The sequence below is a fragment of the Propithecus coquereli genome, unplaced genomic scaffold (genome assembly GCF_000956105.1).
Source record: "Propithecus coquereli isolate 6110/MARCELLA unplaced genomic scaffold, Pcoq_1.0 Scaffold51, whole genome shotgun sequence".
Lineage (NCBI taxonomy): Eukaryota > Metazoa > Chordata > Mammalia > Primates > Indriidae > Propithecus > Propithecus coquereli.
The window spans coordinates 6859960-6878313 of record NW_012150952.1 but is presented as its reverse complement, the minus strand read 5'-3'; the positions used below and the strand labels follow the sequence as shown (position 1 = coordinate 6878313).

The 18354-nt window shown below is 45.2% G+C and overlaps 1 protein-coding gene across 3 annotated transcripts in view; it reads right to left on the bottom strand.

The window, feature by feature from the left end:
* Window positions 1–18354, bottom strand: part of FHOD3 (formin homology 2 domain containing 3) — a 447358-nt gene that overhangs the window by 8742 nt on the left and 420262 nt on the right. For 2 of the 3 annotated variants that reach the window (XM_012656604.1, XM_012656605.1), the window contains 4 exons: window positions 16097–16287; window positions 13560–13752; window positions 7314–7488; window positions 1428–1589 (listed from right to left, as the gene is read on the bottom strand). In XM_012656604.1, the coding sequence (XP_012512058.1) occupies window positions 1428–1589; window positions 7314–7488; window positions 13560–13752; window positions 16097–16287 (721 nt within the window). Of the gene's footprint in view, window positions 1–1427; window positions 1590–7313; window positions 7489–9008; window positions 9033–13559; window positions 13753–16096; window positions 16288–18354 lie in introns of all 3 variants that reach the window. The other variant, XM_012656603.1, reaches the window with a different exon arrangement.

Sequence of the window (18354 nt, the reverse complement as noted above, 5' to 3'; positions counted from 1 at the left end):
GGGAGAGCCTACCCCCTACTGCCTCTAATCCCCTCTAATCCCCCAGGGGCAGGGACCCAGACCTCAAGGCCTCACCCCTGAGGCCCTGAAGTAGTTGGCCTAGGTGCAGCCCAGATATCTGGAATTTTAAAAACTCTGCAGAACATTCTAATGTCCAGCCAGGGCTGAGAACCACAGCTCAAGAGCCCTATTACTCAAAGTGTGTGCCAAGGGCCAGCAGCATCGACCTTATCTAGGAGCTTGTCAGAAGCAGACTCTCAGGCCACCCATCTTACTGAATGAGAATCACATTCTCCCCTCCCCGTGCCCCACCCAGTGTTATTTTTCCCTTCTGGGGAAAAAATCCCATCAGAAACTAGAGCAGTTCACATAAAAGGCTCAGGGTCCGAAAGGCCGCAGGAATCTGTTACAGTGATCTTTACCCTAGAAACAAGTGTCTCCGTGGGCCCAACAGAACCACTGGGTCCAACCTACACAGCCCACACCCCATCACCTCCTGTGTGGATCTCAACGGTGAAGCAAGTTGGGGGCCCTCTGAGTTTGAGTTTTGCTGAACTCCCTGTCTATCTGGAGCCACTTTCCTTTCACTTTTGGGAGACAGAACAGGGGAAGGACACCAGGCTCCCTTTCCTTGTCACCATCCCCTATTCTCAGAGGCAAAGCCGCTGGAGACACAAGCTGTCTCTAGAATGACCTGGCAGCAGGCTGAAGCGTGGGGGCTGAGCTCTCTTCTGAAACACCCAAGGCCACAGCTAACGCAGGCAGATGTCAAAGGACACGCAGGATCCTGTTTCTCTAGGAGAGCAGTTCCTGTGGGAGTCGGCACAGCGCCCCCCACAGAGGCAACTCCACACCCCTGAGTTCAGTGGGCAGGAGCAGGCTGTAGTCTCAGACCAAAGGGAAAATAATTCATTTTGAGATGAATCCTCTGTTTGACCAACCTATGCTAACATTAAATATTTTAAGCATCCTAATGACCATCAAATCACCTGCCACCCCTGGTTTTCACCTTCAACATGCTATGGGCAGTGGCGAACCCCAGGGGAACCAGTCTCCCACTCAGCAAGTGACCCCCGATGCTGGGGGAAGGGCAGAAATACGGCCTCCAGCAAAGCACCTGGGCCAGTACTTGGCAATGGGCCCCACTTGTGCCCACCCTACACAACAGAGACATTTAAGGGCCTTTCAGACCTTCCTGGGGACAGAGTGTGACTCGAGATATCCCGGACAGGTGTGGCTGCAGCTCGCATCCTCCACAACGACCAACACTGACAGTCAACCTTCTGTTTACGAGTGCAGGTGGGCACTCCAGGCAGCCACTGACACCGGAGCTGGTCTCTGAGTCCCTACCTTTCCCCGGGTCATGCAGAACAGAGGGGCAGATCCCTGCAGGGGTGAGTCCCTCGCCCCTCCTTAAATGCACTCACGAGATTTCCGGTTGGCCCGGGATCGCTTCCTCTCCCTCGGCACCGCTCGCTGACTGGGCACTTGGGTGGCCGACTTGACGATGCGGTCCATGATCTCATCGGCTGCATCGTCGGTGACGTTAGGTGAGTCATCGGTTCCCATAGTCCAGGAACCAGTGGATCCTGAAAAATCAAACCGCCAGAGAGTGCAACGTACTCAGAGAGAAGCAAACCCAGAAGAAAACACACAGCACTGTTCCTCCAAGCAGCTGAGTTCTGTCGGCAAAGGATCATCACGGCGATCAGAGTGGAAGCCTTGGAGTTAGTGACAGATCCGGAGCGCTAACCTGTCCCGCTGCAGGGGGCACCACTGTAACCTGCTCTGAACAAACCCATACTCGGGGCACTTATTGTGTACCACCCCATAACACAGCTGTGTTCCTGTCTCTTGTAAGTTAACTCTCTACCCCTGGGTGTGCTGTCTTCACCTCCTCGTCCTGTGCTCACCTGAGGGCAGCTGACCTACGCCACACCCCGCACCCATCACTGAGACCCACCAGAGCACATCCAGCAGTGCAGAGAGACCCACTGAGGGTTCTACTGAGTCAGCTCTCTACTGGGGCACGTATGTGCCTAGTGAATGTCAACTATCCCTAACTTCTCATCGAGTTAAGTAGAAACCAATGGATTTTGTAATATACAGCTTGTCTTTGGATTCCCTAGTCTTTAAAAATGGTAACAGGATTGCCCTCTTGAACCGGCAAAGGGGATATATTTTTTCTTTGGTACATTCATCTGCTCCCTGACCAGAAAAATGTGTTTATAAATAACTACATGTTAAGACAGTCCAGGTCTGGCTTAAAAGTATCTCCCTACAGACAAGCAAGAAGAAAGCGCCACCAAAATGTGGGTTCCAAATAATGTTGAACAGTCAGAGATTAATGCTAATGTATCCAGAACTATGCCTTTGTGGCAGATCAACTTCCTTGTGAAATCTCTTCTGTAGGATGGTGAATGTTTCCACTAAAGGAACAATGTACTGTGTGCTCAAATCTGTTAATTTCTACTACCTACACTTCATCTTGTAATAAATGTACAACAACTTCAAAAGCCTAGAGGTGACACTTCTCAAAATCACTGCCTATGGGACACAGGCACTCCAGCCTGACCAAGGTCCAGCTTACGCTGAGGAATAGCCAGCTTCTCCCAATTCAGAAGAAAAAAATGTTAATAAACATTTTAAATGTTTGAGTTCTTCCCCCATACTAATTTTTTTTTTAAGTTCTGTTGCTTGCAAACCACCTGGTTGGTAATAAATGAACAAAGAAAAAAATATGGATGTCAGTGGTTGGAAACAGTGGATCACAGTTCAGTAGACTGATTTTCATAAACACACATGTGTGTGCTTGAAATGTCACTGCAAATACGTAATATGCTATAATATAGTCATAATTCCTGCTAGTAAAATTCACACAACTGAATACAATACATAAATAATTCACATTTTGCCAAAGGAGTGCTGGGACTCCAGGTGCTCCACCACCCGCATGTATGAGAGACCTGTGGCTATAGGACAATGACGTTTGCAAATGACATGTTTTTTTGTTGTTGATATAGTTTTGAAAAGTTGTCTTGCTTAGTTTTTTTTTTTTTTTAATGGGAGCATACCTATAGCACTGGCGCATGCAAGAATAGTAAATTGTACTTTCTCTGCTTGTACCCAAGGGAACTTGATCTACTTGCTCTCATCAAAAGACCAGTTTTTCAGCATTATAATAAACCCTTACAAAGTAGGGTCTTCTCAGAAAGGAATTTTCAAAATTGCTGCTGAATCTTTCTGCATTCTCAGGATGCTCTAGATGTTCCAACGGGAGGTAAAAGGCCGCACGACACCACAGCTTTCAGCCGGGGACTCCGCAGTGCCCCCGAACAATGGCCCTCCTCGGAGCACAGCAATCAATAGTGCGATTCAATTGTGTTTCACCCAGCAATTTCCTATTTTCCCTTTTACCTACTGATTTATAATTCTGTGTCTCATCATGAAATGTCAAACTAATCTTCCGAAAACATACAAAGCTCGATCAATTGTATTTGCTCCTGATACATTTTCCAAGCAGTGGGCCATAAAGGCAGGCATCATCTAATCTTCCCTCCGAGAATTACCTATGCTTTCCCATCTCACACATTCCTAGGGGTCTGCTGTCCATGTAATGTGGCAGGAGATGCTTAAAGGAACATCTTGCCACAGGTTCAAGACTGTCAAACTCAGTTTGGGGATGACTTCGTTCCCTGACGGCCTCACTCCTCGTTCTACTTTTTATCTCCTCTCCTCTTTGTTACTGTCCTCATTATCTTTTATTTCCATTCTTCCTGGTCATACATGCTCCTCTTTCTGGAGCCCCTGCATCCACACACAGCCATCAGGAGAATGCTGCACACACATCTGACATACTCAAGGGGCCATGCGACTCATCCAAGTCTCCCAAGTGTTTCGAGATATGGTGGAGGGGAAAAAGCATTCTAAGACCATAATTGCACAAAATCACTTTTACTTCATTTCTTAAAATATAGAAATTGTAATTGGAAAAAACAACGCTGTAATTTTTTTTTCCTCTTCTCTTCCTTAACATAAGGAAATAATCTACAAGGAAAATACTTATATCAACATAGATATTCTACTGTTTTAATGCAAAAAAAATCGCCTTCATTTCTGAAAGATAACTTCCCTAGGGATAGACTTCTAGGTTAGAAGCATTTTCCTTTGGCAGTTTAAAGATGTAATTCCATGTTTTTCTGGTTTCCATACTTCCTGTCAAAAAGTGAGTCATCATTCTTACTGTTTTGCCTTAGAAGGTAATGTATCTTTTCTGTCTTGAAGATTTTATCTTGATCTTTGGTTTGCCTATCATATTGTTCTCTATTTATTGTGCTCGGATTTACTAAGTTTCTTCAATACGTGGGTTGACACCTATCATCAGTTTCGGGAAATTCTCAGCCATTCTCTCTTCAAATGTTACTTATTATCCCTCTTTTTATAGTACTCCAATTACACATCTTAGATTATTTGACCGTGTCCAACATCTCTCTCACATTTTGTTCTCACCATGCTTCCGTTTGTACATTTTCTATTAACCCCAATCATTAATCCTCTCTTTTGCTGGGATCAATGGCTGTTAAATCTATCCAATGAGGTCCTTATTTCATAGTTTGTCATTTTAGAATGGCCATTTGATTCTTTTTTATAGATTATGATTCTCTATTGAAATTATTCACCTTTTAATCCATTTGTCTGTTTTCCTTTAGTTTTTATTTTTAACATTTGTAATGATCACTTCAAGTCCTTGACTGTACATTTCAACATCTAGATCCCTTATGAGTCTGCCGCTCTTCCTCTACTTTTCCTCTTAATTGTGAGTCATATTTTCATGTTCTTCCCTTGGCTCGTAATTTTTACCATGCACTAGACTTTGTGTGTAAAAGAAAGTAAAGACTGAAGTCGCTGTCATTCTGCTCCAGAGAGCCTCCCTCTCCTCTGTGCCTGGCTGTGGTGAGGGACTCAGCCGGGGAGAGGCCAGATGGCAGTTTCAGTTAAGGATCAGCCCACCTCTTTCTAAATGTCCTGAGGCTAACGTCTGAGAGTATTTGTCGAAGGTGCTTACTCTAGCTTGTCTTTGTTCCTCAACTTTGTTCAAGACTGTGGGTTTCCTTCAGCCTTTCTGGGCCAGTAGCACCATCTGACGGCACCCCCTTACCCCCAGCCCCTATGCTGCACTTAGCAAAAGTCTCACGGAGAAAATCATCTTCATCTGGGGTTGCTCCCAACTCAGTCTCTTATCTCACATGGCTACTGCAAGTTCTGCTGGCTTCTCTACAGCCACTAGAGTCACCCCACCGGGGCAAGCCCGGTCCCCAGCCTGTGCCCACGTGGCAAGTGCTCCTAGAGAGGCTCAGCTCCCCTAGAACTCTAGCCTGTGTAATACTGTCTCCTTTCACAGTGCTCTGATGTCTTTTAAAAGAAGGCTTTACCATTTCTTTCTTTGATTCCTAGTTAGAGCAGGAGTGGTGGCCTGCCACTTCCTACCACATGCCACGTGAGAGCAGAAGTCTCTCCTTTCAGATGGGTGTGAAGCTACAGAGAAACCGAACACCTCCCTTTTTAATCCCATTCATCGGCCAGTGAAAATGACTCTGTACTGTACAAACCCAGTGACATTCTTTTCTCTTTGTCCTTTCTGCTCAGAAACAGATGTCTATTTTCTTTTAAAATTGGCACAACCTGTTTATGTTCTGTTACTGGAACATCTCCCAGGGCCATCAGGCCAGAGTCTGCAGCCCCTGTACCTCAGTGGATGCACATGAGTGTCCTATGAACCAAAGAGCCACAAACTGCCACGCAAGGAGGATCTCAAAAGGGCCTGCGAGCCGTGTTCCAGAACCGTAAGGTTTCTGTGGGATTCCCGAGTGGAGTGGCACTTGGGTGTTTTTTATAGAATTACTGACTGGTTTTCTTACTTCCTGTGAGTGCGGCATCACTGATTCTAGCTCCCTTCTCTTATTAGTGTTGGACTTTGGTGTTTACCCTTAAATAGGGCTTTTACTTTGATATGCAGCTGAGAATATGCTAGTCATATGCTTCTGTCTGCACGTTCACTAGAGCCTAGGAAGATGCCTGGTGGGTGGCTGCATCCATCCATGCATTCATTTGTTCCCGAGTTTCTGCGATGTGTAAGGTAACCCACAAACCAGCTTACCTGACATGCTCCGTTTTACTTATTGTTCCAGCATAATTACCACGAACACCCCTTTCACACTCCAAAGCATCTCAATCTGGACAAAATTACATGCTCTCTTCTAGCTGTATGCATAGTGTATGCTAAAGCAAACACTGAGAGGAGAAAGCCGATTTCCAGTAGCTGATTCTCTTTAAAGTTTATCATCCTTAAAGGGTCTAATCTGGGGTCTCTCAGGTGCACTGAAGAGAAAGACCATCTGGAAGCCAGAGAGTGGCTGGAGGAGGTGGTTTCTGGAGATGAGTGGGGACTGGATGGGCAGAGAGGGCATCCTGCGCTGAGGGGCAGCGTGAGCAACAGGGGGATCAAGGGCCTGTAGAGTGTTCCAGAAGGGTGGTAGCAACAATGTGGGGACAAGACAAAGCCAAGTTTGGGAGATAGGCTAGAACCAGATGACAGGGACCTCAAATAACAGCATGAATAGTGCGGGCTTTATCCTGCCAGCAGTGAGGAAACTCAGGAGGCGTCACATGGAATTATCAACCCAGACCAGGGAAATGCAGGCAGACATTCTCCAATGTAAAATGCCTCCTAATCCCTTCTAATTATAAAACAACTCTGGAAACTCTAATCTGTCTTCACCATTTTGAAGTTTTAGGATTACCTGTGCCTGTAAGGATTTTAAAAAGGCACAAAGGGATAGTGCTTTAATCCAGGGGTTGGGGCTGGTGAGCTTTGTCTGTATAGTAAATGTTTTAGGCTCTGCAGGTCCTGCCACCTGTCACATCGGCTCAACTCTGCTGCTGTGCAAAGCAGCCATGGCCGAAGCACAAATGAACATGCGTGGCTGTGTTCCAGTAAAACTCTATTTACAAAAACAGGTGGCAGTCTACATTTGGCTTGCAGGCTGCAGTCTCCCGACCCCTGCTTTAACCCAGGAGGATCCGACCACAGTAAGAATTCTTTCTGTGCAAAGTAAGGTATGCTTTAGGGACGCAGCTACTGCAGGTGGGTCAGAGAGGCTTTAGCAAAGGAAGGTGAGCAGTTATGTTGGCACTGAAAATCCTGCCAATGCCCGTAGCAGCTGTACCCTGTACCCTGCCTCAGGGACTGGACTACCCCAGGGTGGCCAAGCCGAGAAGGGAAGACGAGATGAGCCCGCGCGGCCAGGAGTTACCTCTGCTTGCTCTGCTGCGAGTGCGGATGCCCAGCACGGGGGTGGCGTCCTCCACGGCAGGGGAAGAGGTTTTCAGCACAGCCTTCATGTTCTCATGCTCGGCCGCGTCCTCGGCATAGCTCAGACCCTGCGGCTGGCTCGGTGGCGCCGGAGAGCTGCCAGAGAACTTGCCAGACTGCAAAACCAAAGGGGAGTTAGGATGTGAGGGAGACTCCCCATGAAGCTTATACAACTTTCAGTTAAGGAAAACCTCCCTCTGTCTTTTCTGTGTGCATTCTGCATACATGAGTTACAGAAGTTACTGAGCTTGTCGATTAATGATAAAACATCTGTGTCTACAAGAAGATCTATCATCAGAAAGAAAAGCCACCGGCACCAGAAGGAACACCACCCAGCCATCGTTGTAGCGGGTCTCTCGGATTCCCTCAGTGGGTGTGTGCCAGAGCCAACTGATAGTGACTCTGGGAAGAGCTAAAAAATCAAGTTTGTCTTTAACACAAAAGCCCCGATATGAGAATTAAAATACACCTTGTTAATCATATGTGTTAAGCTTTATTTTGTTACTTAGTGCCAGAAAGCAGATACGTTTTTCTTAAAGATCACTTATGACGAGAGAATTACAAACGTGAGATTCAGTCACAGAATCACACCATGTTAAGAGTTGGGAAGGATTCTTTCAGATCTAGTCCCACCGCACTTTAAAGAAAAAGAAACTGAGTCCCTTCAAGAATAAGTGGCTTGCCATGGGCTGCAAGAGGGTTAGTGTCAGGGCCCAGAACAGAACACAAAAATTCATGCTGAAACTGAATTCGTCAACACGACTTTCGGTTATGTCAAAATGTAGTTGTTTTAATAAGCATTACAAACACATGATGATTTTCTCTAATTCTAACTGAACAGAAAGTCGAGGCATGTATGTTTTAAAAGAGGTATGCTAGAACACTGTGCGTAGACCATGCCAAACATCTGGATGAAGAACAAAGTCAGAGCAACATTTGCAAAGAACAGTCCATGGATTCCTGGCTTCTTTTCATCCAGTGTCTCAGCAACAGGGTTGGGGTCTTGCACCATCTACACTGCTCCCTCCTCATTTTCCAGGGCCAGTCAGCGCCAGCTTGGTTTCTGGCTCTTGCTCCTGCACCCAGGGTCGGGGAGGAGCCCCTGCCATCCCAGCACTGCACACACTGACCCACGGGTGCCATGGACGCCAATCAAGGAAATGGGCACACCGCAGAGGCTACCCACGGGCTGGTGGTAGAGGCTCTGGCCTGGCTCCTGGCTACGGCCCCACTTCCTCTTTGGTTTGAGGCCTCTTAATATGGTTATTCTAGAATCCAGTTCTCATACTTGAGTTGCCAAAAGGCTCGGACAGGGGAATGAAAGGAAAAGCCCTTGTCCACTTTTCCAGTAGCAGCAGGGAGAGACCTGCTGAACCTGTCACTCACGACAGGGCTACTGGCCGGCCTGGGCTCAGGGACAGCTTGGAAAGTGCAGGTGACCCTCCAGTCCCTGGCACATATGGCATGACGGGAGCCGGCCAGGTGGTTAGTGATCACACAAAAACCAACCAGAAGATGTCCATGCATGGTTTAAAGCACTGAGTGGTGCTGATGCTTCATGCTGGTTATGTTAGGTTAGACTACAGCACACATGGGAAGGTCATGTGGCGTTCTTCGTGTTTATAAACAGTCATACCTCAACTTCATCCTCGTCATCAGTCTACCCGACAGGACAGGACAGAATGGAAAAGACAGAAGGGATTCTTAGAAAGCACAGAAATCAACAAAGATGAGATCATCTCAATGTCACATCAAATTCCAAATAAAGAAATTGGCCACCACGACTTAGGTACACCCTCTTGAGATACGAGCTGCTGGGCCCAGCCCTGCTGTCCTTGTCTGGACACTCCATCAGTGAACGCCAACACCAGCCCTGACTGGAGTCAGGAAGGACTTGCAGGGCTCCAGCCAACCTCCTGGGGCTGCCCGAGGTCAGCAATCAGCTTACCTGGTTCCCTGACCACTACCGACCTCACTCCCAGCTCTGTGGCCTGCTACTTGGGTGGCTGTGTCCTGGTGAGCCCACCACCGGCTGCCGGCCACGAGAGCCTCAGTGAGGGGACTGGCCTCTGTTTGCGTGGCTCTGCCTGTCAGCTGCCATCCTCCCCTCATCACAAACGCTGGACCCCTCCCTGCCCAGGCTGCCGGGTCTGGGCTGCCGATAATACTTCCACGCACAGCCCAGACGGGACAAGTGGGACGACTGCCCAAGCAGGATGTTCCATGTCACTCTCTTCAGAAACATGACATTAAGTTCCATCTAAAATCTCACCTGTCCCCTCATGGTGGCCACCTGAACCTTCTGTACTTCTAATTACTTTATCACTGGATCAACTTCTTTAAGTGACTTTACATAAAATACCCCTTTCTTCAATCTCTTGATTTTAAATTCAGCACACCTTCCATTTAAGTGTTTCCACTGAGGTTACAGGCAGGCCAGAAAATCTGACATGAGTTTTCTGAGAACTGACTACGCTTTTGAAAGTTAAAATGACAAAATGCTTCTAGTTCATCACATTCCACACTGCCTCACCCAAATGGCATTGTGACAAGAGACAACACTCCTGTTCCACTACTGTATATATATATTTTGTCTTATAGCTTATTTAACCAGGATGACTGGAATTTTTTCCAACAATTAACACACGCGCAAGGTGTTGCATATATAAAATCTCTAGCCCTCTGGACATCTCTAAAAGTAACCATCATTCCCTCTGTATAGAAGAGGAAGCTGGGGTTGAGGGGGGTTAAGGGTATCACCCAGGGTTACAGCTGTCCTCTGACGTGGGAGCCCTGGGGTTACCAGGCCGAGTTGTCAAAGCCCTTATCTGGAGGAAGACCACAGCAGAAGGGCCACAGTTGCCTTGTGTTGCCTTGTCTATGTCACCATTTGATCTAGAACCACTTTTGGACACGAGGATAAGGAATTAGTTTCTCACTGGCCATTACCTGGGAGGACCGTAGATTGTGAGAAAGGAAGCCTTCTGCGTACCCAGAAACGGGGAGGAGAAGAGGGAGCGGTACTTAGGAGCTGACATCGGGCTGACTGCATAAACACAGGGTCTTCAGATTTCACCCCCGGACTTCTCATCTCTGTTTAGTTGCGACCACTGGCATCCCCATTCTATTCAGCATCTATATTAAAAATGACTTCATACAATTCCCTCCAAAATCTCTTCTAGCTCAAATATTCAGGGGCTCCCTGATTCTAAATCTATTGGCTGGTTTTGTTTTCAGCGGTTTAATTGGTGTATACGTCATTTTCTAACCAGACTGTGTGACGTCCTTGGGGTAAAAGCTTGTCTTATATTATATTCACATCTTCCTTGGTGCCCAGTGCAGTGCTGGGCACACAAAGAGCTTAATAATTGAGAGTTAGGAAAACTCGAGGCTGTCCACTTTGCCTTAAGTGACGATATCCTAATCCTCCAGCAGGGGGCAATCTGCCTGCACGAATGATGACACTTTGGCCACTAAAAACATGGGCTAGGCTGACAGTGAACCCTGAGCTGAAGAAGCCTGTACTGTCCAGATTTTAATGAGAATTTCAGTATTTTTCTTATCAAACTCTAGAAACACCTGTTTAGAATTGGGAAAACCAAATGTTTTCAGATAAGGACATAAGTTAAAAATTAGTGGGATCTATTATAAGAAAACCTCAAGAATTTAGCAAGAAATTCTGATGCGTTTTCATAACTATAAGCATATTGGGCTTGTATTTTTCACCCTCCAATGTTGTCTCATTTCCATAAGAATAAGTGATCCCTTTTTGAAAACTTTTAAAATAATACTTAGGAATGAAAAGTGGGCCATAGTTTGCCTAAGTGGATTTAATCTACTTCCTGAGCTGCTGTCCCCCTGGAGGCAAAAGATCCTACCGGGCTGATGGCGCTGGTGTTCAGAGCTGCCGGGAGGCTGTAGAAAGAGCTCCTTCTGCAGAAAAGTGACCTGAGCACTCCCTAAAGGTCCATAAAATTCCAAGGAAACAAGGGGCTTAGGTGGAGGTGGATGGTAAGGGGCCTAATTAGTTCATGGTTCTCAGAATTGCCTTCAAATGACAACCCAGTTTCTAAGTGAATACACCTGGGTTTCCATGTGAAGGCGAGACCCTTCAGGAACATGGACTCTCAGACAGCAGTAACCATGTGCTCTTTGTTTTGCCTGCAACATGAACACCCCAGCTAGGCACAGAAGGCAGCCTCAGTGAGGTCTTCTTTTTTTTTTTTTTGAGACAGAGTCTCACTGTGTTGCCCGGGCTAGAGTGCCGTGGCGTCAACCTAGCTCACAGCAACCTCAGACTCCTGGGCTCAAGCGATCCTTCTGCCTCAGCCTCCTGAGTAGCTGGGACTACAGGCATGTGCCACAATGCCCGGCTAATTTTTTTTCTATATATTTTTAGTTGTCCAATTAAGTTCTTTCTAATTTTTAGTAGAGACGGGGTCTCGCTCTTGCTCAGGCTGGTTTCGAACTCCTGAGCTCAAACAATCCGCCCGCCTCGGCCTCCCAGAGAGCTAGGATTACAGGCGTGAGTGAAGTCTTCTTAATTCATTTTCTTCCTCGCTAAAGAAATCTGCCTGACCTGAGTTCAGCCGAGGCTTGCAACCCCTTGGGTGATGGCACCCTCTATGGCTTAATCTTTTCCTCATTCCATCCCTGTACCACTGGGAGCCACATACTCCTCAAATACATACGCAGATGGCAAAAGTTCATGGGTGCCAAGCCATGAAAAAAAATCACACTGAAGAGTCCTTCAACAGGATCCAAATATGACCTGTCAGTCTCAAAAAAGATGACTTCATTCTCCCTGAGTATGTTCAAGTAAGAATAAATAATGAGTAAAGGAGAATTCCCAGAAAATTTCTCCCTTTTGCCTGGAACTGACCTTACAGTCCACTAGTGATGGATGAGGTGTGTGAAACACCAACCTGGATTTCACGTTTCATAAAGGCACCTGCACTGCGTATCTTTGCTGGTCTCTGGCATCGATCTTCACGCTTCCCTTCGCCCTCTACTTACTGAGCATCTTGCCTCTGACTACCCACTGCACCCGCAGCCTGGGTGGGCTGGGGGCTGAGGTGGGAGACAGCGGGGAAGAGCTCAGGAACAGGAAAGACATTTAAGTACACAGGGACACCCCCACGTGCTGTAGGCAAACTCCTGCTGGATTCACTGTCCCCTGGGATCTCTTTTCCCCTGATATTCTGTGATTCAAGGGACTGCCAAGAGCCTATCAGATTATGTCTCTGCAATCACATCAACTTCCCTATTCAGATGCCCCAAATTGGTGGTCCATGTGTCAGCTGATTGGTTATATAGTGTTATTTTGATGACTAAAATCCTGAATCAATTCCCAAATCAGTACATTTGTCTTCCTATGATAAGTAGCATCATCATTTTTATATTTTTCTTCTCTTCTTCCAATTTTATCCATATCAGAAGACATGGAAATCCAGCATTTAATGACATACAAGATAGCAAAATGAGTTGAGTGCTCCTCCTTCAGCCATATGACTTTACATATCCTAGCCCTTGATTGTTATATAGAACAGTGGTCCCCAACTTCTTTGGCACCAGGGACTGGTTTTATGGAAGATAATTTTTCCACGGACCAGGGGGGTGGGGTAAGAGGATGGTTTCAGGATCATTCAAGTGCATTCCATTTATTTGGTGTAGTCAAATCTCTCTGCTAATGACAATCTGTACTTGCAGCTGCTCCCCAGCACTAGCATCACTGCCTCAGCTCCACCAGATCATCAGGCATTAGATTCTCATATGGAGCACGCAACCTAGATCCCTCCCATGTGCAGTTTACAATAGGGCTCCCAATCCTATGAGAATCTAATGCCGCCGCTGATCTGACAGGAGGCGGAGCTCAGGTGGTGAAGTGAGCAATGGGGAGCGGCTGTAAATACAGATGAAGCTTCACTTGCTTGCCCATCGCTCACCTCCTGCTCTGCGACCTGGTTCCTAACAAGCCATGGACTGGTCCACAGCCTGGGGGTTGGGCACCACAGATATAGAAGGTTTTCACAAAAATGATAGAGGAGCAGATTCAGAGCACTTTTTAAAGCAGGGATTTCACAGTTAAAAAAAAAAAATGGCACAGCTCCCAAACTGTTGGGAGGATTTATGATTGATCTTACTTTGAAAATAAATGACACAAAGAGACTGATTTTGTGAAACTCACATCAGTGATCATCTTCCCTCTGGTCTTATTTCTCTCTCTGTGGTTGGCCCGTTTCTGTTTCTGCTGCAAAACCCTTTCCCTGGTGGTGCGATACTCTAGTGCAAATTCACTAATGATCCTGCAGAACTTGTTTATGTTCACTTCCCGAATCGCGTAAGGCGGATGGCCCATGAAGAGCAAAAAGGAGTGGAATCTGCAAGGAAAAAACAGGTATGGCAACAACTTCAAGTTTTAAGGAACAAAAATTATCTAAAATCTCTCAGTAAGAAACCAATGAGCAAAGCAGAAATTACTTTTTCTTTTGGATTATCTGTGCTTTAACATTTTTCTAAAATGGATATGTAAAACCTCTGTAAGAAAAATGATAAAGTACTATCTTAAAGAAAATATTCTAAGTTTCTAAATTATATAAGAATTGAATAGGAATAAGGAAATGTTGCTTAGAAATTCCCTTAATGAATACTTGGAATAGACATGAACATATGAATAACATATTAATCAATGGTTTGTACATAGATGCTTATAAAGAGTAAATATTTTGAAGCATTTTCTTGCAATATTACATAAATCTTAATTTAATTAGGAAACACCAAATTGGCAGAATAAAATTTATTTAAGCTATTTAATTTATAAATAAAAATCACCAGATATTATTTTAAAATTTTGTAAAAGAAATTAAAAGAGCAAACAATTACCCAAGTTTTAGTTATCAGGAAATGAGGAAGAAGATAGCAGGAGACAGATGGAAATCTTCATGTGGAACAAACAGTATTATACAAATGATCCACTATTTGTAGACAAAACTTTTAGTTTTAATCACTCTGATTTGTACAGTTTGGGTGTTTTGTGTGTGTGTGTGTTTTAAATGAGGGACATTGGTTTATTCTTTTTGTAAAGAGTGAAAAAGTAAAGCATACGGCTTGTCTTTAAAGTAAAGGGGGCTGATATGCAGAAGAATGAAACTGGACCCCTATCTCTTGCCATACACAAAAATAAACTCAAGATGAAATAAAGACTTGATTGTAAGACCTCACACCTTAAAAATACTAGAAGAAAACCTAGGGAAAACTCTTCTGGACATTGGTCGAGGCAAAGAATTCATGACTAAGACCTCAGAATCAAAATAGACAAATGGGACTTAATTAAACTATAAAGCTTCTGCACAGTGAAAGAAATAATCAACAGAGTGAACAGACAACCTGAATGGGAGAAAATATTTATAAACTATACATTCAACAGAGAACTAATATCCAGAATTCACAAGGAACTCAAATAACTCAATAACAAAAAACAAATAACCCCATTAAAAAATGGGCTAAGAACGTGAATAGACATTTTTGAAAAGAAGACATACAAATGGCCAATGAGCATATGAAAAAATGTTCAACATTGCCAATTATCAGAGAAATGCAAATTACAACCGCAGTGAGATATCATCTTACACCAATCAGAATGGCTATTATAATATTAAAAAGACAAAAAATAACAGATGTTGACAAGGATGTGGAGAAAAGGGAACTCCTATACACTGTTAATGGGAATGTAAACTAGTGCAGTCTCTATGGAAAACAGTATGGAGATTTCTCAAAGAACTAAAAAATAGAACTACCACACGATCTAGCAATCCTACTACTGGGTATCTACCCAAAGGAAAAGAAACCAATATATAAAAAAGATACCTGCACTCGTGTCCTTATTGCAGCATTATTTACAATAGCAAAGATATGGAATCAACCTATGTGTCCATCGATAGAGGATTAGATAAAGAAAATGTGGTATATAAACACAATCAAATACTATTCAGCCATGAAAAAGAATGAAATCATGTCTTCTGCAGCAACATGGATGGAATTGGAGGTCATTATCTTAAGAGAAATAACTCAGAAACAGAAAGTCAAGTACCATATACTCTCACTTATAATTGGTAACTAAGTAATTATGCACATGGAAGCAGAGTGTGGAATGATGGACAATGGAGACTCAGAGGGGGTGGACGATGGGAGGTTGCTCAGTGGGTACAATGTTCATTGCTCCACTGATGGATACACTGAAGTCCCTGACTTCACCATGATGGAAAATATCAGTATAGCAAAATTGCTCTTGTACCCCGTGAATAAAAAATTAATAGGTTCTCCAAGGGTAACTGTGAATCAGGTAAAGGAGGAACTTTTCTAAAATGCAGAGCTGCCCTGCAAGGGAGTGTGCTCTCTGTAGGTGAAATTGTTCAAGCAGATGCAGAGAAGCAGGGTTTGATTCATCAGAATCTTGGAGATGTAATTCCTCACCAAGTAGGATTTTTGGATGAAATTATCTCTGAGATTCCTTCCAACTTCAAGATTCAATGACATTATACTAGTATGTGTATCAGAAAAATTAAGTGTCCATGGAACTGTCAAACATCTGTATGATTGGTGCACTTCCTATGCACCAAAAATGGAAAGGAAAATTCTGTAAATTTAATCTTCAGATCTTGGTTTGCAAAATATTTTCAACATGCCATCTTGCTGATGTTTTTATAAGTTCTGCAATCCACTTACCTGTTAATTATTCTTCTATGGACAATCTTTAAAATTATAATTCGCTCTGCACAGTCTTTTAGGAACTCTGACATCCGTTGTTTTAAAACTGGTTTCATTTCATGTTTTGCAATTGCCTTGAGGTGATCCCACGAAGCTTTGCATCTTCTCTCCATCTGACATAAATTATCCTGAAGTTGATCAAAGTCAACCTGAAAATCAGAGAGAGAACACCGCAAATGCACTGAAACAGCCGGACACCAGCCTGAACTGGGAGACCAAACTGCCTCCAGGAAGAAACAAACATCAAAACCAAATTCACATCTTCAAATACAAACATATTTACAGCCTAAGAATTATTCACATGTGGATTTGTCATTATCTCGACATCAAACTATTTAGTGATAAAACTGTTCTCCAAATGAACCCAATACATGTATCACCTTTTTTTTTTTTTTTTGCCATATTTGGAAATAAATCTTAGGAAAGTCTTTGGGAACTATAAATGAAAACATGATCTCAAGGAACCCTAGTACAAGATGAACTGAGTAGATGTCTCAAAATTTTTCACAGCACTCTTGTTCTTCAGAGATGATATTTCACTTAAGGTTGGGGAATGTACCCTAGTCACACATGGATGGCTCTGCCAGGCTGGGGGATCAGCTAATGGACAGCCAGCTTCTCTTCATGATGATCCCTTTGACACTTTGTGTGACTAATTATTTTATTCATCCACTCACTCACTCATTCAACCAGCATTCATGGAGAAACCAGTAGACACCAGTCCCTAAGCCAGGCACAGAGAACATAAACATAAATGCTGAATGAGACCAAATTCTTATTCTCAAAGAGGCTCACTGGACAGACAGGTGACCATCAAGGCCTGAAGGATGCACAGCACCCCCAGGCCTGTGCACGTTTGTGTGTGGGCGTGAGGTCTCGCCAGCAGAGGCAAGTCACACGTGCAAGGAACAGATGTGACAGAGCACTCCTCGTGTGCCCAGGGAACTGCAAACAGTCTGGATTGACTGACATGATCTGAGACAAGGCTTTCTAAGGAAGTACTTTTATAGAACTTCTAGACTAAAAATGACATGAATCAGAAAGTTATCTAGTCACGAAAAAATACACAGGAGGGCCACAGTTAATAGAGGGAGATGTGGGATGGGGAAAAAAACTGAGAGGGAGAGGAGGGGAGGAAGACATAGACAAACATGTGGGTGAGCTGGAGGTGGGGACAGGCAAGGAGCTTGAGCAACAGGGAAAGGGCGAGGGCCAGGCAGGCAGAAGCCAGAGAGCAGGGGACGCCTGGAGAGGAGCTGCCCCGGCTTCAGTGCCAGTGACCATGGTCCTGTGAGCAGGGAATTACTGGAGTAACCTCCGCCCCCCCAACCACCCCCATGAAGGACAACGGAGGGGATCAAGTCCACAGTGGGTTCTGTGAGAGGATCTGCGTCACCAACAGGAGACAGACACCGAGCGCAGGGGGTGTCTGGAAGACACCATGTGTCCTGGATGTCCTGGTGCTATTAGAGCCAAGAAGGCAAGTTTAGGCAGAAGCCTGGGACTCAGGTAAGCAGGAGGTTCATAGGCCTTTGAGGAAAACAATTTGCCTGAAACCAAAGGAATTCTGGGTCTGGATAGAAAAGGCTTCACTTTCTTATGACGCAATGGAGCTGAGAAAAAAAATCTGTCAGGCCAGCGCAGGGGCCCCAGCTCAGTGCATGCGGCACCAGCCTGGCAGTGGCTCCTGCGGTAGGTGGCGGAGGCTCCTGGCTACCACTGCTCCACCAGCCAGGGCTGCAGGAGAAGGCAGAGAGAGGCAGAGCCCCTTGAGGGAGGCCTGAGCAGCCCCCTCCCCTGCCTTCCCACCTCTGCCCAGCACTCTCCTCCCACACTGGATCCCAATGCTCCCCAGCTGGGCGTGTGTTTCCAGGAGGTTCCTCCACGCTGGCCTGGCTCCAGTGCCCTATTCAAGGGCGCCCCTCCTCACGCCCGTGAGTCTCCTGTGCTCCAAGACCTTCTCTTCTCCCGGTTCAGGTGTGTTTGGGAGTTGTTCCGCCTCAGCGATCGTCCTGCCTTGGAGGCAGATGGGGGTCCACAGACTGCGACTGTCTCTTTTCTAATAAACCATGAACTCATGAAGATGTTAACTCTGCGCTCACTTTAAGAGCTTGCAGCTGAGGCGCCAAGGCTACATTACTGTTTACAGTGCTATAAAAATGCTCCCTCTGGGGAACATCACATGGACGGCCTATCTGTGGGCACAGGGGCCAGGC